At 39.6% G+C, this 24709-nt stretch overlaps 1 protein-coding gene across 1 annotated transcript; it reads right to left on the reverse strand.

Moving 5' to 3' along the window:
• Positions 1-9096: 9096 nt before the first annotated feature.
• On the reverse strand, positions 9097-20323 carry LOC132400125 (glucagon family neuropeptides-like). Its single transcript, XM_059981200.1, has 7 exons — positions 20244-20323; positions 19035-19154; positions 16402-16506; positions 13969-14103; positions 12903-12905; positions 10880-10962; positions 9097-9104 (listed from the first exon to the last, which is right to left on the reverse strand). The coding sequence occupies exons 1-7, from the start codon at positions 20321-20323 to the stop codon at positions 9097-9099; spliced, it is 534 nt and encodes a 177-aa protein (XP_059837183.1).
• Positions 20324-24709: the final 4386 nt, after the last annotated feature.

Here is a 24709-nt window from a genome sequence, read left to right on the forward strand (position 1 = left end):
ACAAAAAAAAAACAGCTCTGCAGTGGATTAACTGTGAATTATTCTAATAGAAAACCAGCACAGAAACAATCAGTCAAATAATTTCCTCTGAGTTGTCAACACCTGTAGTTCTAATTGTCAATTTTATATTCAAGGTATTAAGGTTTTAGCACTAGGATATGAAACACTGACTTTCACCACCCAGTGCCAGAATAGATCCCAGTTCAAAGATCACATATGCAGCATTTGGCAAAATATTATATCCGTTCATTTTGACTCATTCCCAGGAATGTACATTTTCCCCCTTTTTTTGCACGATTGACTCCTTGAATGAGACAAAATTCATCTTATTAACAGCCATCATACATTGAAATTCAAATTTTCATCATAGCAGTCCGATGCAAGTTTGGATTTCCATCCCCAAGTGAAAGGGCATTGGTGCTCTCTGCTCATTTGCACCATTTGATTTCCGCACAGATATACAAAGAAGATGGAATAGTAAAAGGCCAGTTAATAAACAGGTTTTTACAAACCCTAGCCCAGTTCTAACAGGTGGGGGGGGGGGTCAAGAGAAAAATTGCAGGGGGTAACTCTATTCATCTTTCCACCAACATTTTGCATTCAGAGATGTCAGTTAATCTAAAACTCTGTGGTCCACAGGGAGATATTTCAAATATTATTTTGTTTTATGATTGCATGGTTTGAATGCATATCCATTTGTTTTCACTCAAATTCAAAGTATCACTTAATGCTGTCTCCTAACTTTCAAACTTCCTATTAAATCTCCCATGCCTGTGTTCATTTTGTTATGAAAAATAGTTCCTCATCCCTATTTTTGACATTGTAGGTATTTATCAAGTAGATCTTCTTAGAACCTTTCCTGCTACAGGATAGAATTCAAAGAAGCACTAATAACATGTTACCATAAAACCCAGAAGAGGAATTCGGGAATTTAGCTCATCTAGTCTTCACCATTCGATTATGGCGGATTTATATATTTTTCACTTTCAACCCCGTTCTTCTGCCTTCTTTCCATAACATTTGATGCCCCTACTAACCAACAACATTTCAACCTTTGCCTTAAGTATCCCCAATGACTTGGAGTTCGCAGCCAGCAGCTGAGATTCACCCCCTCTGTCTAAAGAAATTCCAATTCATCTCTGTTCTAATTGGATGTTCTTCTATTCAGAGGCTGTGCTTTTTGCTCCTGGACTCTCCTGCTATTGAAAATATCCTATGTCCATGTCCATTCCATCAAGGCCTTTCAATACTCGATAGGTTTCAGAGAGATTCTCCGTCACTCCAGACTGAGAGCTATTAAACACTCCTCATACGTTAACTCTTTCATTCCAGGGATCATTCTGGTAAGGATCCTCTCCATTGCCAGAGCATCCTTTCGTAGATATGGAGGCCAAAACAGCTTACAATAATTTAAATGGGGTCTGATCATTACCAAACAAAGGCTCCGCATTATATCCTTGATTTTAGATTCTAGTCCTCCCGAAATGAACTTGCCTTCCTCACCACAGACTCAACCTGCAAGCTAACCTTTAGGGAATCCTACACAAGGACTCCCAAGTCCAATTACAAAACCAATTTCTGAATTTGCTCCCTGTTTAGAAAATAATCTACACCTTTATTCCTTTTACCAAAGTGCATGACCATATATATCCCTACGCTGTATTCCATCTGTCACTTGTTTGCCCATTCCCTTAATCTGTCCAAATCCTTCTGCAGACTCCCTGCTTCCTCAACACAACTCGCCTCTTCACCGACCTTTGCATCATCTACAAACTTAAGCACAAAGCTATCAATGCCATTATCCAATGACATGGAAAACAGCAGACCCACCACCAGCCTCTGCAAACCACCACAGGTCAATGGCAGACAACCAGAAATGGTTCTCTTTTATTCCTACTCTTTATCTTCTGCCAGTCAGCCAATCTTCTGTCCATGTGAGTACTTTTTCCCGCAATACCCTGGGCTCCCATCTCATTTAACAGTGTCATATGTGGCACCTTGTCAATGCCTTCTGAAAATCCAAGTAAACAACATCCACTGACTTCCCTTTGTTTATTCTGCCTGCTATTTCCTCAAATAATTCTAATAGACTTGTCAGACAAGATTTTCCCTCAAGGAAACCATTCTGACTTTGGCCTATTTTATCATGTGCCTGCAAGTACTCCAAAACTCATCCCTAATAGTAAACTGTAACATCTTGCCAACCACTAAAGTCAATCTAACCGGCCTATAATTTCCTATCTTTCCCCTCTCTCCCTTCTTAAAAAAGTGTGGTGACAATTGCAATTTTCCAGTCCTCCGAAACAATTCCAGAATCTACTGATTCTTGAAAGATTACTACTAATGCCTCCATAATCTCTTCAGCTACCTATTTCAGAACCTTAGGGTGTAGTCCACCTGGTCCAGGAGACTTATCCATCTTCAGACATTTCAATTTCCCAAGCACCTTCTCCTAATTAATAGCAATTCCACTTTCTTCTGATCCCTGACTCTCTCAAACTTCTGCAGTGCCATTGGTGTCTTCACAGGGAAGGTCTTAAGCAAAATACTTATTCAGTTCATCCGCCATTTCTTTGTTCCCCATTTCTACCTCTCCAACTTCACTGTCCAGTGATCTGATGTCCACTCTTGCTTTTTGCTGTTTATATACAGTATCTGAAAAAACTTTCAGTCTCCTCTTTTATGTTATTGATAAGCTTACCTTCATACTTCATCATTTCTTATTGCTTTTTAGTTGCCTTCTGTTGGTTTTTTAAAAGCTTTCCAGTCCTCCAGCTTCCCACTAATATTTACTCTATTGTATGCCCTTTCTTCTGCTTTTATGCTGGCTTACTCACAAGGACATAATTGTGTATTGTGAACAAAATAGTTTGCTTTTTCTATAGCCTTTCTTAACTGGATCTTTCTTTATTATCGGCCTATCAATAACATTGTTGGCATGGTCAGAATATACTGTCCATTTATGGATTCCCTGGTGATGATTTGGAGAGCCACTTTCTTGAACCCCTGCTGAAAATGTTCCCACTGTGTTGAACACAGCAAGCAAGAAACAGAGATATAACAGAGCAATAGAGATATATAATAGAGCAAAACTTAGTGGGAAGTTAGAGGATTCAAAACCTTTTAAAAACCAACAGAAGGCAACTAAAAAAAGTCATAAAGAAGGATAAGATGGGTTATAAAGGAAGTTAGCCAATAATATTAAAGAGGATACCAAAAGTTTCTTCAGATATATAAAATGTAAAAGAGAGGCAGAGTAGATATTGAACTGCTGGGAAATGATGCTGGAGAGGTAGTAATGGGGACAAGGAAATAGTGGACAAACTGGAGAGAAGGTTCTTGGGAAACTGAAAGGTCTGAAGATAGATAAGTCACCTGGATGAGGTAGTCTACACCCAGCATTCTAAAAGAGGTGGCTGAAGAGACTGGGAAGGTATTGGTAATGATCTTTCAGGAATCAATGGTTTCTGGCATGGTTCTAGAGAACTGGAAAATTGCAAATGCCACTCCACTCTTTAAGAAAGGAGTGAGACTGAAGAAAGGAATTTAGAGTCCAGTTAAACTGACCTCAGTGGCTGGGAAGATGCTGGAGTCGATTGTCAAGAATGTGGTTTTGGGGTACATGGAGACACATAATTATATAGACTGTAGTCAACATGGTATCCTTCAGGGAAAATCTTGCTTGACAAGTCTGTTGGAAATTTTGAAAAACTAACAAGTAGAATAGACCAAGGGTAATCGGTGGATGTCGTTTCAGAAGGCCTTTCACAAGGTGTAATGCAGGAAAGATGTTAGCATGGATAGAGCTTCATGGGAAGCTGATTGGCAGGAGGCAAAGGGTAGGAACAAAGGGAGACTTTTCTGGTTGGCTGCCAGCGACTAGAGTGATGCTTCACAGAGGTCTATGTTGGAACTGCTTCTTTTACGTTATACGTCAATGACTTCGATGATGGAACTGACGGCTTTATTGCCAAATTTACAGATGGTATGAAAATAGGGGAGGAGCAGGTAGTTTTGAGAAAGTAGAGAGGCTACAGAAGAACATAGACAGATGTAAAAAGTGAGTTCTCATGGCAATTGTGATGTTAGCATTAATTTTGAGAATATAAAAACAAGGATGTAATGTTGAGGTGAGGACTGTTGAGGTTTCATTTGGAGTATTTTGAGAAACTTTAGGCCTCTTATCTAAGAAAGGAGGTGTTGACAAAATGGTTTACAAAAATGATTCTGAGATTTAAAGGCTTGCCATATGAGGAATGTTTAATGGATCTGGGCCTCTACTCACTCAAATTCAGAAGAATGAGTGGTGACCTCATTGAAACCCTTCAAATGTTGAAAGTCTTTGATAGAGTGGATGTGGAAAGGACGTTTCTTCTGGTGGGGCAGTCTAAGATCAGAGGATACAGCCTCAAAATAGGGGGATATCCTTTTAGAACAGAGGTGAGGTGAATTTCTTTAGGCAGAGAGTAGTGAATCTGTGCAATTCCTTAGCATAGGGGGCTGTGGAGGCCAAGTTGTTTGGTATATTTAAGGCAGAGGTTGAAGAATTCTTGATTAGTTAGGGCACGAGGTGAGAAGGCAGGAATCTGGGGCCGAGGGGAAAAATGGATCAGTCATGATGAGATGGTGGAGTGGATATGACGGCCCAAATGACCTGATTCTGCTCCTATATCTTATGGTCTCATATGCAAGATGATGTACGTCCTGGAGGAAAGCTTGCAAAGACTGACAGTTCCATCAATAATAACTATGTGCCTAGCAACAGTACAAACTGGTTCTCCATCAAAGGAACAATTGGGCCAAATGTGAACAGATGGGACACTCTCATCAGGCAATATATTCGGCATGGATGAGCTGAGACAACAGTTCTGTTTCTATGCTGTTTTACTCTATTATCTTCCCTCCAATCCCACAGGACTGCAACCCATTGAACAAGGGTCTTTGTCTTTTATTGTAATTGGCTGTAGGTTAGATGCACAGGGAACAGTAACATTATATTAAACATTATTTTATGTGACATGACGGTGAGAGAGAGTGACTAAAGCAGCTCCTGTCCAATTATAATGTTATTAGATCTATTCATTAGAATTCCCATCCAAGATATTACAGATCTACTTTCAACAATTTGAATTAATGGCTGCACTTATCTTTCCATTAGGTAATTGTTAAGAGAACAAAAAGTCAATAATAATTTATAATTATTATGTTGATTCAGAAACTCTTCAGAACCTTATGGAGCACATACTTTCTAAACAAATGTGATTTACTGCTTTAATATATATTTTTGCAAAAGACCTCTGTAGAGCCATGTATCTATTTTCTGTCTGTATTGTATTTTGTGTTGAGTGTTTATTATGGTTAATTAGCCATGTGGGTTTTGGGGTGACAGAAGCGAATGAGCATAGTTATCTTTTTGGCACTTAGTCTAAGTTCATTTTAGTCTGGTTAGAGCCAGGGAGTAGGCTGGGGTCGATATTTTTTGTCGACCACTTAAATATGCTAAGATTGTTATCTCTGGTGTTTAGGTTGCTTATCTCATTATATTGCTAGTTATTGTTTCATTAGCTTTTTTTTCATTACAAGGTTGTTCATTTTTGCTGGTTTCTTAATAAAGTACTCTTTTGAAATTTGGAACTTCATTATTTTGAACCGCATCATACAGTGTCAACCTTCATGCTTAGTCTCTGAGTGGCTTTGATTGGTTTTCAAGTAACTGCTACAGACCTCTTTTCAGCTGTTTAATCGAAGTTTCTATTTGATCTACAAGTCGCTTCAAAGTATTACTGTGGGATAATCAGACAATGACCCTCTGTTGGTCAGGATCAATCATGGATGTTGTGTCCTAGCTATCTACATGATTCGCAAGCCATTGCAGTGTGATGTGGAGAGTAAGCTATAGCCCACACAACAGACTCCCTCTCTCCACACAGCTGATGAATTCAAAGGAATGTCAGAGGCCAATACAGTTTGCCACCAGCAGGGTCACAGGAGTTTTCAGTCAGCGTTGAACTCAGCTACTTTAGGGTCTCTAACTCTGGATTTTTCCTCAAGGCTTACTCCAGAAGCCTTCCATATAAGTGGTTATAACTGCAAGTCAGCAAAAGTTTGAGATCAGAGTTTTCCTTCTCCTAGAAGAGTTGCTAACCACAGCTGGAAAGGCCCATCTGCCCAAAGTGACTAGTTTTAAAGTGCCAGTAACCTGCTCTTGTTAGTAGAAATGTGAAGGCCAGGAGTTGGATTTAGTTGTCTGAAACTATTTCTAATGCATGCCAATGGGGGCATTTAATAGGTAGAGGGAGCTTATTCCCACTACTTCCCTGGCTAAAACAGCCTTAAGGAACCTAATCAGACTCTCTAAGTTATCCTACCAACATGGGTGGATTTGATAGTGTATCAGGAATAAATAATTTAACGACTCACATGAGCTCTGTTGGGCTGAGTTCAAAAGCTTTTGTGAGCTACGTATGTAAAATGCAAATAGAGTTTTACTTATAGAGCAACACACACAAATTGCTGGTGGAATGCAACAGACCAGGCAGCATCTATAGGGAGAAGCGTTGTCGACGTTTTGGGCCGAGACTCTTCGTCAGGACTGACGAGGGGTCTTGGCCGGAAACGTCGACAGCGCTTCTCCCTATAGATGCTGCCTGGCCTGCTGCGTTCCACCGTCATTTTGTGTGTGTTGTTCGAATTTCCAGCATCTGCAGATTTCCTTATGTTTATTTATAGATGCTTATATTGATTTCAGAAGTGGCACATGCTCTTCTAGACCCTGTATTATTGGTGTTCATTCTCCTGACCGATGGGACCCATTAGAATTTATCACTGATGACTTGAGATGTATCATCATTTTATTATCTAATTATTTAGCAAACTTAGAGAAATCCACTGCTTAGATAACAGTGCTAGTCATCAAATGAGTTCAAAATATCCTTTCAATGGTTTTTATATATAAATGTACACTCAGTGACCATTGTATTAGGTACAGGAGTGGAACCCAGTGTGGTCTTCAGCTGCTGTAGCCCATCCACTTCAAGATTCGATGTGTTGTGTATTCAGAGATGCTCTTCTGCACATCGCTGTTGTAACGTATGGTTATTTGAGTTACTGTTGCCTTCCTGTCAGCTTGAACCAATCTGGCCATGGTCCTCTGACCTCTCTCATTAATAAGGCTTCTTCACACATAAAATTGCCACTCACTGGATACTTGTTGCTTCTCACATCATTCTCTGTAAACTCTAGAGATTGTTGTGTGTGAAATCCAAGGAGATCAGCAGTTTCTGAGATACTCAAACCACCCCATCTGTCACCAGCAATCATTCCACGGTCAGAGTCACATAGATTACATTTCTTCCCCATTCTGATGAACAACCAAACCTCTTGACCATGCTGCATGCTTTTATACAGAGCACCTGCCACACGATTGGCTGATTAGGTATTGGCTGATTGGCTGATTGTCTGATTAGCAAGCAGGCGTACTGGTGTACCTAATAAAGTGAGTATATCTGCTTCATTGGAAGTTATTAATTTTTAAGTAATCGCAGATGGTTCTACATTCTCAGTTTAAAATTCTGTCATAACTTGTTGTGCATGATGTTCACTTGTACAAGAGGCAGAGCAGTATTCTGTTTGAAAAATGTGTTCAGACAACATTCGCACAGCTGCCAGATGCCTCTGCACTAAAGCGATCTCTCTCTCTCTCTCTCTCAGTCAAACGCCACGACTAATTGTAACATTGAAGCAGCGAGCTGTGGGACTCCCCTCTTGCTGTTGCAGCAGCGATGTTTCTCTCTCCTTTGCTAGTGAGAGAGAGTCTGTTTGTGATGTTGAAGTGTTGGGATGAATAGTAGTTTCTGATGGGCTCCGTATCATGGTCTCGGGGGGCTTTGCTATTGTTTGCATGATGGGTGGTGAGGGATTAATGCTTTTGCTAGAGCAAGTAGGGGAAGGGGAGTGGGGAGGGGTGAGGTTCCTGCTGCTGCTTGTGTGAAAGGGGAGGGGTGCTTTGAGGTTCTGAAGTTTTCTGTCATTCATTCTTTGTTTTTTTTCTGTTTCATGTATGTCTATGAGGAGTAAGAATTTCAGATTGTATATGTTCTCTGATATTAAACGGAACCATTAAAAAATAAGCAGACCAGAACGTATCAAATAACAAATAGATGCTTTGTATTCACAAATTAAGATTCATGCTCGTCAATGATAAAACAGTGACTATATAATTTCAAACACATATTTCATCACACAATCATATAGATTTTCCTTCAGACAGGATGTGATTAATTACAAATAAAACTGCAGCACATAAAATAAGTTGTATTTCTGAATAGAATTGTAAGTAGCATTGTAAGAATTACTTTTAAGTGTGCGCATATTTGCACTATTATTTAAAATAAGATAACCTCTGGGTAAACAGAATATCCAATTTGCTATACAGTAAACCTGTCCACTGGAGTAGGAAGCTGGTAACTCATGTACTATTATTCAAGTATTAGGATATTTGGATTTCATCAGATTTTTGTCGGACTTGCTCACCATATTAAGTTTCTTGAGTTTAGTTAGTAAAGAAGTCATCACCATTTTAAATGTGGTAGAATCTTTCTCAATGTGATGGACTTTAAGGTCTCAATAGTGATATTATCTTAAAAACATCACTCTGAGAGAGTTAGTCTCCCTCAATATTAGGTGTTCAAAATTATTAAATCAGAATCAGTATTGTTGTGAAGGAATTCTAAGTTTGAGAACACCCCATTTCAATTACAAATTAGACTGTCAACATTTACCACAAAATTAGAAAGTTTTGATAAAAGTCATGAATAATGTTGAAATAATGTAGTAATTTTTTTATGAATGTAAGTGTCAGGATTTTACTAATTACAAGTGTGAGTGAAAAGGAATTTGGCCTTAACAATCATGCACATACAACTTTAACATGATAGCAGAGGACAATTGTCTACACCAAATTAACATTTCCTGCCAATTCTAACAATAAATTTAGTGCATAATGGTGTACATCAAAAATAATTTAACGAAAGATTTCTCTCCAAGTAAAATACATGAATTATCAGGGCAGAGATTGTCACTTCTTCTATCAGCTCATTAGTTACCTGTGAGGAAAAGAGAAATATATTAATTTGCATTCTGTATTTGTACTAAAGACAAAATTGTGACTTGAGATTTAAGCAAAATTTGGGGATGGGCAGAGAGAGGTGCTGTGTGAATTTGACAGAATGTTATATATTTTTACTAAAGGAAAACAGCTGGCTGTCCAATTCCAAATACTTATGTCCAAGTTTGCAAAACCAAAACTCTCAGATCCCACCAGATTACACAAAAGTACTAATGTGGATGCTGTAACTAAGGCTGACTACGTAACCATTCAAGATTATGGCAAAGCTTCTGCATTTTGTTCAGCTAAGACCATTACGATTCTCAAGGTACTATATGGTGACATACAGTATGCACATTTTGATAATAAATTTACTTTGAACTTTGATGATACGCACTGTTAGACTTTCAGAGTCATTTGGAGCAATTTGGGAGAAATTAGTGGATTTTTTTTCATTGCAGACTCCAATAATTAATTAAGCAAGCTGATGATTCTAAAATCGAAGGTATTATTGATAGCTGATGTATCTACTGCAGAAAAAAGGCTTTGGGTCTATCTTCCAATGTTGTCTGGAGCCAACTTTAAGCTAGGTAGGGTCTTCTGGTAATATTACCCATGAAATATTAGATGTTGGACAACCAATAGTCACTGTTCTGATACCTCACTGGATGGGCAGTAGGCAATGAGTAGGATCATAAGGTACAGCAGCATTAACTACTTTAATAATGTGAATAAATTACTAATATTCAGACCATAGCATGGAAGCATATAATACTCCATCAAAGAATTGTCCCTCCAGTTGGAATCCCATTGCCCTGGTACAGAAGCTTGACTCTCTACAAGTCAACCTAGAAGACATTGCATCCTGGATAACTGAGGCAGTTACAATGCAGAAATCCAACCTGTCAGCCTGAACATCAATTTCTCCAGCTCTGTTAGCTTCTGTCCCTCCCTCCTTCTCTCTTCTTCCATTCCCCATTCTGGTTACCCTCTCACCTCTTCTCTTCTGATTACCTGTCCATCACCTCCCTTTGGTTTCCCTCTGACTTCCTGCTCTTTCATGGCTCACTAGCCTTTTCCTATTAGATTCCTACTTCTTTGGCCCTTTAGCTCCTATGTATCCCCTCCCAGCTTTTCATTTCATCCCCCCCATCCCCCACCCATCCAACTTACCCCTCAGCTGGCCTCACCCATCACCTGCCTTTCCCTTCCCCCTCCTTCTTATTCTGACTTCTGCACCCTTCCTTTAAAGTTCTGATGAAGGGTCTCTGCCCAAAACATCGATAGACACTGCCCTGGCTTGTGTATACGTAGACAGCTAGAACGCAACATTCACGGTCGACCCCGATCAATGGAGGGCCTCCGTTATGTGTGTTGCTCTAGAATCCCAGCATCTGCAGTATGCTCGTGATCTAGAACTCATGGTTCTGGAAGAGGCTTTCCATTTCTCAACACTGCTAAGTGGACAGGAATTCATCAGAGTTAAAGAACTTTAGTTCATCACAAATGCTGCTGTCTATCACCGCAGTCTTTCTCACTATATGCTCAGTTGGTGTTGATGAAGTACTTATCTAAGAATTTTAAAGAACTGGATCCGCTGTGAGAATGACTCTTTGTTCTCTGATCACAAATCATAATGCAGTCAGCTTCATTTTTAAACTATGCACCAGACTAACTGTCTAAAGTCACCTATCACGAGTAGAGAAATTTGAAGAAAGGAATTGTTTCTTCAGAAAAAGAAATTGAAGTGAAGTTCAATAATAGAAAACTTACCATAAGTGGGATTGGTGCCATAATCTGCTTCCAGCACTGCAGAGATGCTGTCAGGTAGCTGCCGAATATTTAAATTTCCAAGTCTGAGATAAATCATAAAAAAAACCCATAAATTCCAGTCCAAAATTTAAATTTCCTCATACTAAATCTGTTTTTTTTTAATATGACCATGCTTCTATAATGATTTCTAAGAACAGTTAGCTGTGTACAGCACTAGCTGAAAAAATCAGGTGCTCGGAATCGGAAATAAAAGCAAGTAACGTTGGGAAAACACAACAGATCAGTCAGTATCTGTGGAAACAGAAACAGTTAATACTGCTGGTTTGAGAAGGGTTTGAAGACCCATCATGTTGCCTATTTCTCCTTCTACAGACTTTATTATTTAGAGATCCATTGCAGAGTAGGGCCTTCAGGCCCTTCAATCCAAACTGCCCCAGCAACCCTACAACCCAAATTAACCCTAACCTAATCACAAGACAATCTACAATGACCAGCTAACCTACTTGGTACATCCTTGGACTGCGGGAGGAAACGGAAGCACTGGGGAATCCCCATGCATTCCACAGGGAGGATGTACAGACACTCTTTAGAGAACAGTGCTTCCAGATGCTCCATGACCTGCTAGGCTTTTCCATTTATCATGTACTTCCTTATTTTTATCCCCCCTTTTCACTCTTCCTTTCCCATCTCCTCTCCTGAATGTGCCTGCTCAATCTCAAACCACTCCCTTGTCCCCTACCCCAATTATCACTGGGCATTTCTCTTCCCAGTGGTTACATCAGTTACCATGCAGGGTAGCAGGCAAGTAAAGCTATGACACGTACTTTCCTTGCCTGAGGCGTATGCAGGAACATTCTCTTCCAATAGGATTCTCTTTCCTCCTTCCGGTTCCAGGAACACTGAAGACAATTGTTCCAGTTCCCTATTTGTACTATATCTTTGGTTTAATTCAAGTATTTGAGCACAATTCAAGTAAGGGGCACATGAGGAGAAACTTCTTCACTTTGAGGGTCATGAGTGTGTGGAACAAGCTGCCAGCACAACTGCTGCACGTGAGCTTGATTTCAACTTTCAAGCGAAGTTAGGATAGGTACATAGATGGTAGATGTATGGAGGGCTATGGTCCCACTGTAGGTCGATGAGAGTAGATGGGCCAAAGGGCCTGCTTCTGTGCTGTACTTTTCTATGACTCTGTGACTTCTAACACACTGCTTTTGGTAAAAACTGCCCAATCATCAATTGTTAATATATCAGTTCTCTATCAAAAAATCATTGGCATCTTATCTCATAATGCAGAAGGTGTGTGTATGGCAATGGATTATTGTGATTAAAATCCTTTGAATGACTGTCCTTCATCAGGCAGCTCTTCCAGGTAAGGAGACACTTCACCCACGAATCTGTCGGGGTTATCTATTATATCTAGTGCTCCTGGTGTGACCTCCTCTAAGTTGTTGAAACGCAAAGCAAATGGGGGACACACAATGGCAGGATTACCCTGTGATACTTACTTCAATTCAACTTCCCTTCCCATTCCAATATGTCAGTCTATGGCCTCCTCAACTGCCAAGATGAGACCACACTCAGGTTGGAGAAGCAGCACCTCATATTCCACCAGGGTAGACTCAAACCTATTGATTTCTCTAACGTCCAGTAATTTCTCCCTCCTTCCCCTTCTCTCTTTTCCATTCCCCATTCTGGTTCCCCTCTTACCTCTTCCCTTCTTCTCACCTGTCCATCACCTCCCTCTGGTTTCCCTCCTCCTTCCCTTTCCTCTAAGGTCCACTGTCCTCCCTATCAGATTACTTCTTCTTCAGCCCTTTATCTCTTCTACCTAGCACCTCCCAGTTTCTTACTTCACTCGTCTTCCCCCCCCCACTCATCCGTTCCACCTATCACCTGCCAGCTGGTACGCTTCTCCCTCCCCCCGCCTTCTTGTTCTAGCTTCTTCGCACTTCCTTTCCAGTCCTGATGAAGGGTCTTGGCTTTATCGATTGTTTAGTCCCCTTCATAGATGCTGCCTGACCTGCTAACTTCCTTCAGTATTTTGTGTGTGTTGCTTGAATTTCCAGCATCTGTAGAATCTCCTGTGTTTACATCTTTGAATGACTGTTTACACCTCTGCCTTGGTTAGTAAAGTCTGGTCTCCCATTTTGGCTAAATCTTCAGCTATAGTGCAGAGAATAGCACCTATTTGCAACAGAATAATTTATCATTTTAGCACATTTGAAATTATTCTATAGAAAGGAGTTCCTTGCTTTCATTGTAAAATATCCAATTTAATACGGAATGATACCTCCAATTGATCTGTACAATATCCCTTTCTTCAAAGATTTTCCTAATGGATAGCACATTCTCACTTTCCCATTTCTGAGGAATAGTTCTGATCTAAAACTCAAGTTGCTTCTCTTTGCACAGATGCTGCCAGGCCTGCTGAGTGTTCCCCACATTTTCTACTCTCATGTCCCCAGATGTCTCCCTCCCTCCTGATTCTAATTCTGTTCTCACTTGATGACCATACAATACAGTTTTGCAGAAAGATTCAGTGAATTTCTTTAGCTGGAGCATGGTGAATCTGTGGAACTCATTGTCACAGACACCTGCGGAGACCAAGATACTGGGTATATTTAAAGCGAAGGTTGATAGGTTTTGATTAGTCAATAATTACAGGGAGAAGGCAAGAGAAGGGGGTTGAGAGGGATGATAAATCAGTCATGATCGAATGGCAGAGCAGGCTACATAGGTCAAAAGCCTAATTCTGCTCCTATGTCTTATGGTCTTATGTTCTTATGAGTGTCACATTGGAGCAGGAGCTAGCTCATCTTTTCTAAAATTAAGCATTGAATGGCTGAATATCCACCTGAATTTTCAAAATTAACCTGTACATTCCTATTCGATTGCAGCTCAGTTCTGCATTGATTAGTTCCTTTGCTACTTGAGCATGAAGTATAATTTCTTTTGTCTTACATTAGTAATAATTTGTTTCTTTGTGGCTTATGGGGAAATCAAAATCAATGATCTTCAAATAAGTTAATGCATTCTATATGAAACTTAAAACTTCCAATGCTGACTGGCTTGAGTTTGAATTATACCTTTGATTGCCCAGAATTGCAGCCAAGTATTTTCTAATTGCCATCTGCCTCTGGTATCGAGCATAGCTATCTGTAAAGATGTCATCAGAATGTCTCTTGACTAAGGGCTCAAGATCTTCCTGGAGGCCGCTGTCACTATTAAAAAATAAAATGACACCAAAATGTTACATGTGGTCAGGCTTAGTGATTTCATGTCATGTTGTTCAAGGCATGTCTTACATTTAATATTCTTCACCAACCTAACAGAAGAGACCTGGACAGAGTCATACAACATTGAAAGCAGCTACTCAGCACTCTGGGCCAATAGCAGTTACCATGGGAATCTTCCCAGTGTTCACTGCTCCTTTTCATCTCTGTAACTCTATCTCCCATAACTCCCATTAATATATACTCAGGGCAATTTATAGGAGGTAGTTAAACTACCAGCACATATTTGAGGTATGGGGTTTGGGATTGGGGTTGTCAAAGAACCTGGAGAAAACACACTCAGTCAAACTCCACACAGGCAACACATTAGTTCAGGATTACAACTGGGTTCCTGGAACTGCAAGGCAGCAGCTAACTGCTATGCCTTCCTATAAAATGTTTGCACCCACAGACTGAGGTTAACACAGCATACCATCTCCTACACTGAAATATATTGATGATGCTGAATAACCTAATCAGTCTGCATTGAAATACATAAATCATGCTGCCAAAGCTACATTATATAAGAAACATTGTACTTTTTGTACAAAATCTCAACTGAAAATATAATTATATATAGTTACATACTTAGATGATTTAACATTATATAGGTGATGGCATTTAGACCTTTTTTCCTCAATAGAGTAGATTGAGATCAGATTCAGATTTATTTATCACATGTACATCAGAACATACATCATTTGCATTAACAACCATCACACACAAGGAGGTGCCGGGGGCAGCCTGCAAGAGTCGTCACACATTCCAACGCCAACATGGCGCACACACAATGTTCATCAGAACAACACAAGCAGCAACAATAACAACAACAGAACGAAGCAAAGCCACCCACTCACCTCCAACACAATCACACACACACGCAAGCCTCTAACCCCAGGACAGGCCACCTCCAGGCCTCCGGTCCTTGGTCCTAAATTGTCAGACCCTCAGATATTGGGCCTCAAACCTCCAATCCCTGGCCTGGAATCTCAGACTTGTAGACTACTTTAATGACGGCATATGAGGAGTTAGGACAAATACTTATCATTTTCAAGAAATACATGTTAATCCTCCCAAAAGGTACTACCACACAGTTACGTGCAGTGACACTGATTTGCCATTGCACAACCACTATGCAAATATTTTGCAGACCTTTTAAAAAATTATCTGCAAGTACTGATATTTTACTTTTATTTCCTGTCCATTATTTATGTAAATTGTGATAAACATTTACCTCATCACTGGTCCCTGCAAGAGACTATGTTCAATCATCCAGCAGTCTGTGCAATTACCTTAGACTACTGTTTATTTTTGTTTTGTAGCCAGCTTGAAATACATTGCGCTACATTCTTTCTGTGTTACATTCCAATCAAGGTTTTATATAACACATTATGAAAGGGTTTACAAAAGTCTATTTAGATTGCATCCACAATGTCCTTTTTCGTATTTTCCAGGTTTTAGATGCAAAATGTTAAATCCAAGTAAATGCTCCCGATTTCTTTTCATAGTCCTCTGGATCTATGTTGAAGCACGAATAACAAAAGTACCTGCCAGTACTCATTGTTTCCTTTTCTAGCCCTTCTTTTTTTATCTACTCCTGGCCTTTTGGGGGATAAAACATGAAATTCACCCCACTATGTAATTTTATTGTCTATAAATTGCTCCAAAATACCAATTATGTTATATGTGTTAACATTCTTGAAGATCCTTTATCACCACATCCACTTTGTTCCAAGTAAAGATCAAAACTAAGTTCTGCTGCAATTTCACTGCCATGTACTGTCTTTAGCTTATTCAATGTTTGATAACAAAAATTATATCTGAAATTTTTGTCCTTTGAATATTTGAGTATTTCTTTTTCTATTCGATACTTTTGATTTAAGAATTACCTTCATCTTCCCATTTGCTTTGGTTCAAATTTCAAAGTACATCTATTATCAAATAATGCATAAATTATACAACCTAGAGTTCTTTCCTAAAGTTTCTTTATTTTCTCATTAACAGTCATAGTGAAGTATCTAAGAAATCCAAGGCACTTTAGATAACTGTGATGATCTGGCTATCTTACATTTCCTTCTTTTGATAAATCAATATATATATGTGAATGTAGTAATACATATTCAAAGTAAAAGTAGATGTAATTAACTTAACATTGATTTTTTTCCCTTAGGCAAATAACTAAACTGAATAAATGGTCTGATGTGATTGGCTACAATATAAATTGAATGAAAGGAAGTGTTAACTCACCCCAGTCTTTTGTCCACTATGCTCTGCAAAAGCTTTCTTGCAGAAATTTGCCCCAGCAACTTCCTGTAGCTGTTGGTGAATACTGCATCTGCATGCCTTTCAGTTCTGAATAAATTAACAAATAATACACTTTAATATTTTCTGTTATTTCCACACAAAATAACATAAATGGCTTCATTTACATTGCATAAAAGTATTCATTAAATGGTTTCATTTTTCTTTCAACCCTAAACTCCTCACAATAAATGAATCACAATCTGAGAAGCTCTTCATTTTTTTATATAAAATATCAGCACTGTAACTAAATTCTAAATCCTCTAGCACTAAGTGTGATTATACTCATGCAGATACAGTCATAGAAAAACTGAAAAAAGTTGCTGCAGAAAACACCTTTGCCCAGAAGTCAGTCAAAGCGCTGGAGAAATTCAAGAGATCAGTTAAAATCTATGGAAAGAAATGAACAGTCACATTTCACACTGAAACCCCTTCATCTGGAGGGGGAAGAAACCAGAATAAGATGGTGGGGGCAAGGGACAAAGTATAAGCTTGAAGATGATAAGTGAAACCAGGTGAGGGGAGATGTAGTGAGAAGCTGAGGTGATTGGTGGAAAAACTAAAGGGCTGAAGAAGGAGGAATCTGATAGGAGAAGCAAATGGAACATGGGAGAAGGGGAAGGAGGACAGGCACTAGAAGGACAGAATAGGCAGGTGGAGAAGTGAATGGGTAAGCGGGGAGCCAGAATGGGGAATGGAAAAAGAGAAAGGAGGAGTAAGAAACTGGCAGAAGTTAGAGAATCCAACTTTCAGACTGGCTGTCCAGATGGAACAATGTGGTCTGCAAATTCATGTAAAAAGAGGAGATAGTGGGGGGGGGGGGGGGGAACAGTCAAGGTTGCTAAGGCACTCCATAGCAGATCTCTCTCATGGTCAGAAACACAACAGCATTGCAGGCTGTACTTGAAACGATCGGGTTCAGGTTGAGACTGTAATTTATCTGCTTCATCTGACAAGAATGTCTGGAAAGAGGTACACGTAGTCTTTGTGAACCTCATTCTGACCAACGTTGTAACGCAGGATTCTGCTCAACAGACTGTTCTCACCATCATACACCGAGGTGAACACCAGTTGCTGCTGAAAGATCATCAGCTTGGTGAAAGGTACCTTCTGGTCTGGCTTCCAATGGCAGGAGTTATCCACAGCCGACTGCTGCAGACCAGCACGCTTTGTGGTCCAGGAACACAAGCTGACAGATGCACTGAAGGTCAGTGCAGCTATATGCTACGTTCCTCTGTGGAGAAGCCACAGTCTGCAGTCCACCCATCGTTGCACATTGAGGTGCTGGAACCCAACTCAAAAGAAAACCTTGTACTGTTTGCTCAAGAAATGAATGTATAAACACAGGAGATTCTGCAGATGCTGAAATCCAGAGCAACACACACAAAATGCTGGAGGAACTCAGCAAGTCAGGCAGTATTCATAGAGGGGATTAAACAGTCAATGTTTCAGGCCAAAATGAAGGGTCCCTCCATAGATGCTGCCTGACCTGCTGAGTTTCTCCAACATTTTGAATGTGCCGCTTTGAATGTAAAGGAATCTGATGTCCTTCGGAAATGGATTTGCTGTACCAAGAACAATGACATGTAAATGTATTCTACATATTTGTAAATGTTGGATAAATTTCAAAAAGGTGAAAAGCCTTTAACAGAGAGCAACCTTGGTTAATGGGAGTCCCATTGTTCAATGAAAGATGAGAAGATGGTAACTGGTTTATTATTGTCAGATGTGCTGCAATATTGTGTAAAATGTTTGTATCCATGCCATCCAGACAGATACAAGTAAAATTGTTGGTGATTTACACCAAGGAACTAGAAGCGCTCAGTCATGAAGATCAGCCTCTCACTATCCATCCTGTCAAGGCCTCCATGGAGCTTATTTGCTTCAACGTAATCTATCCTCTAATTCCCAAAGAGAGATCCAATTCATTCAGATGGAACAACTTTTACCAGGAGTAAATGATCTTTATCAGACTGCACTACCTCCCCTGTTTCCATCTCCACCCCATCCATGTTTGTCACCCAGCCCACCAAAACTTTACATAATTGCATCAAGACTGTCTTACACATGTCCCATATAGTAAATGTTGATACATTATTTGTTTTCTTTACAGCTTGCTGTACCTTCATTAACTTTCTCTTTGTCCATGAGGACACCGGGCATCTACCAAAGTCGGTATTTCACAAATCTCAATATCTGCCATCTTTACATCCAATTACTTAACTGGTAAATGTTACTTTGCCTCCCCTCTTTGAAACTAGCTATTTAATCAAACTAGGATACAAACTATACTGCAGAAATTAGGAAAAACTTTTCCGTCCCAGTGTTGGTTTATCTGCTAACTGATAAAAGTCAGAATATATATCACAGAAGATATATCTTTTGAATAGTGAATTGATGAACCCTCTTATAAAAGTTTTTAGGATCTGGTTATCCAAAAAACGGGTAATTGGTCTCGAACAGTGCAAGAACTGAATGAATGGATAATGAAAGGGTGAATGGGACACTAGTTAATGTAGCTGTTAAAAAAAGGTGTGAGTTAGTACACTGCACCTTACACTGTCACTGTTCGGACTCACCGTTTCCCAGTGGTGTCCATAAGGGACTCGGTGTCCTCATAGTGCTCTCCGTTCTGAACCCTGTCGGTCTCCTCTGGTGAAATATTGAGCAATCTCCGCAGGGTCGACCCGTCTTCAGATCTATAACCAGACACAACATTGTATCGATTGACTACAAGAAGTCTACGAGTAGCAATCTGTAACTAATCGGCCAAAAATATACATTTAAATCCCTCTGTCCAGGAACCTGACAATAATAGATCACGCTGGGGTGGGGGACACGATATTCTGTATCATAGCATGGTTTAAAAATGAAAGATAATAATTTAAAGTCCACTAGCAAAAGGGTTTAAGTTAGAAAACTTCTGAGCATAACTTCAACCCATTCACCCTGGAGAACACCTGTCTACAGTTTAATCGATTCATCTTGTTGGTTAATACAGTAAAGCCCCATCTATTCATATCAGTAAGAATTGTTAGTTGCTTCTGAGCAGAAAGATTCGCTATGTTGTATTTAGAACTTCTCTATTCAAACATGCTTATACCTTGCTTGCAACTCCGAGGTGGTCTAAAGAACTTTGTTAAGGTAGACGGTGGTCAGCAAAGCGTCTTTGTTTAGGAACCTTAAATCCGCTTTTACCGATTCAGATCCAAAGGCACCAACATCTAAACGCCGGCCTTTTCCAGGGCAAAGAACAACTGGAGCATGCGGAGGGGTAATTCTTTATTTTGCATCGTGACTGGATTTAAATTATCCAAAAAGTTTGATAACTTAAACCTGTTCGCTGTTCGCATTTAAAACACCGCCCCTTCATTTAAGATCCAGTCACAGTGCAGAATGTAGTCAGGGTCAGCCGAGGACGGGGAAAACAAATACAACAATCACCGAAATGCAGGAAGAACTCAGACAGGCTGCACCTGTGGAAAGAGAAATCAGTCCACTTTTGACGTCAGAAACCCTTCAACAGAACGGAGGGTGCAAAGATTCTGATGCGGGGTGTTCGACCTAAAATGGTAACCCCCCCACACACACACACACATACCGATTGTCTTTTCAACATTTCTGTTTTTGCTACGTTTAGGATGTCAACACCAATCTAATACTTTGTAAAGGTAAAAGCACCTCAGTGTTTGTAATCGGTTCTGCATTACATAATAGTGAAAGTCACACATATTATATTAATGAATACTGTACAATCTATAGCACAGTCGTTCTATAACTAAACTCACCGTAAAGCTGGATACAAAGGCGAACACAACGCGTGCACGGAAAGGCAGTAGAACAGCAGGAGGGATGTTTTGTCCAGCATTTTCTGTACAATAGAAGAGATATAGTTTAGAAATAGGAAAATGTTTGAAGCAACATTCAGTTATCAAAACATTTCTTAAAAGTTTGATTTTAAGTCTAAGGTAGAGAACGCTGGCCCGGTGTAACTTACTCTGTCAGGGAGACTGTTGGTCGCGGAGAGTTCGTCACGTTGAAGAACTCGATGCTTTAAAGCGGTTTCTCGGCGGTATTTATAGTGATCTGTAAGCCTCGCAATTTTCTGCAATGAGATGTTCTTGTCGAATCGTGAGGGAGGAGGCTGCGCCCAGCGGTTACATCGGGTGTGAGATGAGACATCCTACCCGCGTCACGCAGGATTTCCACACGAGACAGCTAGAATTTCGAATTCAGAAAACTACTCGAGCATTTTATGAATGTTTTTCTCTCCCTCTGTGGCAAATGGTCGAGAACACTGATGTATTCCTGTCTTTTAATGTGTTTCATTAAAAGATGGAAGAATTCCACAAATTATTTGTCTCTTGATATGATTTCAAAACTTCATTTATCATTTGTTGCCGATAGTGTGGCTCGTTTTCGTTATCCTAGAGCCTCAGCAAGTTTCTGAAAGTTGGAGACCAGTTGAAATGATAAAGCTTTATGGTAAAAATATGCAGCTGGAACATTAAAGCTGATAAGTAGACCCACAGAGAAACGACAAACGCTGGAAATCTGAACTCAATATTAAAAACATCTTACGTGTCCAACGTCAAAAAAGTTCTTTTACATATTTGACATAATTATGAAAATGAGAGTAAAACTAACATTATGAACAGATTGACTGTATGCAGAAAAACAACTAAGACTTGAATATGAGTGGAATATTGCTTTGACTTTTAAATATGAATGAAGAATTTTTCGGAAGAAAATCATGCAACCAGAATTTACAAAATTGAAATGTTTTATTTTTTTCTATTTGCATTTTTTCTGTAATTGCAAAACATCCTTCTTTCAGTGGCGCTGATGACATTGACAATATTCTGTGAACTGAAGGGGAAAAAAAACATGACCATAAGATACAGGAGCGGGTAGAATTCGTCCACTGGTCAATGGAGTCCGCTCCGCCATTTCATCATGGCCGATCCTTTTTCCCTCTCAGCTCCAATCGCCCTGTTTCCTGACTAATCAGCCTTGTCCTTAAATATACCCAATAACTTGGCTTTCACAGTAAATTCCACAGGTTCACCATTATCAGGCCAAAGAAATTCCTCCTCATCTCCGTACTAAAAGACACCCCTCTATTTTGAGGCAGTGTCGTTTGATCTTAGACTCCCCCACCATTGGAGACACCCTCCCCACATCCACGCTATTGACACCTTTCACCATTTGATAGTTTTGATAAGGATAGCAGCTATCCATGAATGTAACATTATTCTAGTTCTCTCTCTTTAAAATATTGCTGGACCTGCTAAATATCTTCATCATTTTCTGCTTTAACTCATTATGTCTGCCCATTCTCTAACTATTAGGGTGTTGAAACTACTGATATTCCTTACACTCACAGTGCTTGGACCTCAAAATATTTTGAATGGAAGTGTTTCCAATGAAGCAGAAAATGCTGGATAGAACATCTGGCAGAATCTGTGAAGCAAGAAACTAGTCAACACTTCAAGCAAATGATCTTCCATTAGAACTTTACAAAAAGCATTTTTAACTTCTTTGGCATTTAAGTTTAAATCTGATTGTTCAAGCCCAGATTATAGCATATACAGTACTGTGCAAAAGTCTTAGGCATCCTAGATTTTTTATATGGCTTCAGATGGTATGGCCTCTATAGAGCCCTAAACTCAACACCTTCGAGGCTGTCTGCGATTACCTGCAGAGGTAGAGGCAGACAAAGTCTGCAGAAGAACTGTGGCCAAGATGCTCAGAACAACCTACTAGCTGATGTTCTTATAAAACAGTGTGCCTAAGAGATTTGATACAGTTTTAAAGTGGTCACACCAAATATTGATTTACTGCTCTTTACAGTATTTTTGATAGGTAGAAACATTTCATTTCATTAGTTTTGAAAGCATCTTCACTTTACAGAATTTTTACATGCGCTTAAGACTTTTGCACAGTACTGTATAAGGGTCCCAACTTGTGCAGTGAACACAGATCTGCTGTACTTGAATTAACTATAGGTATTAATTATGTAAATTCCAGCAAATTCTCCTAAGTCTCACAAAAGAAAATGTTTGGAAAAACCCTAAAGACAATATGGGTGAAAGGAATCTTTGAAACCTCTTGTATGTGTCCTGAAGTTAGGGGTCTGCCATTAGAAATGGGCTAGTACAGTTCTATCAAGCAAAATGTAAACACAAGAAGTTCTGCCAGATGCTGGAAATCCAGAGCAACAAACAACAAATGCTGGAAGAACTCAGTAGGTCAGGCAGCGTCTATGGAGAGGAATAAAGAGTTGACATTTTGGGCTGAGACCCTTTCTCAGGACTGGAAAGGACATATAAAATATAAGTGTAATTGTTTCCATTTTTCATCCATATGATTCTACTTTCAGCACAGAAATGCTAATGTGGTTTCCTCCTTTTAGAGCTCAGCTATTCTCAGAGTCTCTCATCTTTTTCTATTCTCCATTCTCAGTGGGTCTGATTGCTCTCCCATCTATGCAGCTCTCTCACATATCTTTCAGGAAAGCTTCATGAATCACAGTGGTGAATCTGTGGAATTCTCTGCCACAGGAAACAGTTGAGGCCAGTTCATTGGCTATATTTAAGAGGAAGTTAGATATGGCCCTTGTGGCTAAAGGGATCAGGGGGTATGGGGAGAAAGCAGGTACAGGGTTCTGAGTTGGGTGATCAGCCATGATCATACTGAATGGTGGTGCAGGCTTCAAGGGCCGAATGGCCTACTCCTACACCTATTTTCTATGTTTCTATATTATGCCAAATTTAAGTTCCCGTTGAAATGAAATATTTAGTTTTATGTGTGATATGGGAATCTATATACATTGACTGAACATCAAAAAATGTGAGTTGGTTACAATGTTAATTCACCCAGTTCATTTTGATGTAACTCATGCATTCATAAATCCAGCGGTTTTGCCCAGAGATATTAGGCATTACATCTTATGAGGGATACATTGATCTTAGAAAACTGGCTTTGTCTTTTAGTTGGGAAGTTCAGGATTAAGAAATCTTAGTAAAACTGAAATGTGGCTAGTTAGTAGAGAAGTTAGAAAAGTTCAAGTTTCTTCTCAAGTTTAAAAAATCACTTCTTCACAAACAAATATGTAGTCCATAGGCCATTCAAAGTTGCCATGCAAGTTGGCAGGGTGGTTAAGATGGAGTGTAGTATTTTGGCCTTCATTAGTCAGAGGACTGAGTTCAAGAGCTCCAAGGTAATGTTGCAACTCTGTAAAACTCTGGTTAGACCGCACTTGGAATATTGTGTTCAGTTCTGGTCACTTCATTATAGAAAGGATTTAGAAACATTAGAGATAGTAGAGAGGAGATTTTCCAGGACACTGCCTCAATTAGAGAACGTGTCTTACCATGCTGTACTGTTCTATGTTAAGGTTTTAAGGAAATCCTCTCTCACAAGATGCAGTCGATGGTGGTTCATTGATAATGTTACTTTGGATGGATTTTATTTAGCCATAGATATTTGAAGATTAAAATAAAAGAGAATAATTGCTCCACTGCAAACACACAATGTCCTGATCATGCTCCATGTAAAATGTTATAGATTCATAGAGTAATACAACACAAAACAGGGAATTCAGCCCGATTTATCATACTGACCAAGATACTCATTTGAGCTAATGCCATTGCACATGTTTAAGCCTTTGCTTTCCATGTACAGTATTTGGCCAAACAGCTTTTAAATGTTGTTACTCTTCCAGCTCAATCACTTCCTTTGGTAGCTGGTTCCATATAAGCACCATATCTGTGTGAAAAAGCTATCCCTCAGGTCTGTTTTAAATCTTTTTCCTCTTACTTTAAAATTATGCCTCCTAGGTTTTGATTCCCATTCTCTGTGTTCATTCTCTCTGTCCAAACCCCTCATTATGCTAGATCAGTATAAAACAGTGGTTAGCGGTCAGCTTGAGAAACACATGTAGTGCTGGCACCACACAATGAGATGGTGGCGAGGGATGGGCCAGTTCGAATCGCTGCTCAGTGAATTTTACTCGACTCTGCATTGAACTCCAGCTCATTGCTCCGCGAGGTTTACACATCTCTGCACCGAACAGCAACTTCCACAGTTCGGGCTCATTTTTGTGAACTTCAGTTCTGAATGTTATTTGTTTACTTTTATTCTGTGTTCCGCCTTCCTCCCTCCCCCCCCCCCCTTACTTTCTCTGCATGTTTTGTGTTTGATTGTCTGCTGTTGTTTTAATGGGTCCTATTTGGCTTCTTTGGTTTGTAGC

Source organism: Hypanus sabinus, chromosome 9, assembly GCF_030144855.1.
Source record: "Hypanus sabinus isolate sHypSab1 chromosome 9, sHypSab1.hap1, whole genome shotgun sequence".
In the NCBI taxonomy this organism is placed as follows: domain Eukaryota; kingdom Metazoa; phylum Chordata; class Chondrichthyes; order Myliobatiformes; family Dasyatidae; genus Hypanus; species Hypanus sabinus.

Excerpts from the sequence above, each read along its gene's own strand:
- LOC132400125 (XM_059981200.1), bottom strand. The coding sequence starts at position 20,323 with ATGCTGGACAAAACATCCCTCCTGCTGTTCTACTGCCTTTCCGTGCAC. Across the intron at positions 19,155-20,243 it reads CCTTTGTATCCAGCTTTACG|ATCTGAAGACGGGTCGACCC; the intron begins GTGAGTTTAGTT and ends GTCTGGTTATAG. Across the intron at positions 14,104-16,401 it reads ATAGTGGACAAAAGACTGGG|TGACAGCGGCCTCCAGGAAG; the intron begins GTGAGTTAACAC and ends ATTTTTTAATAG.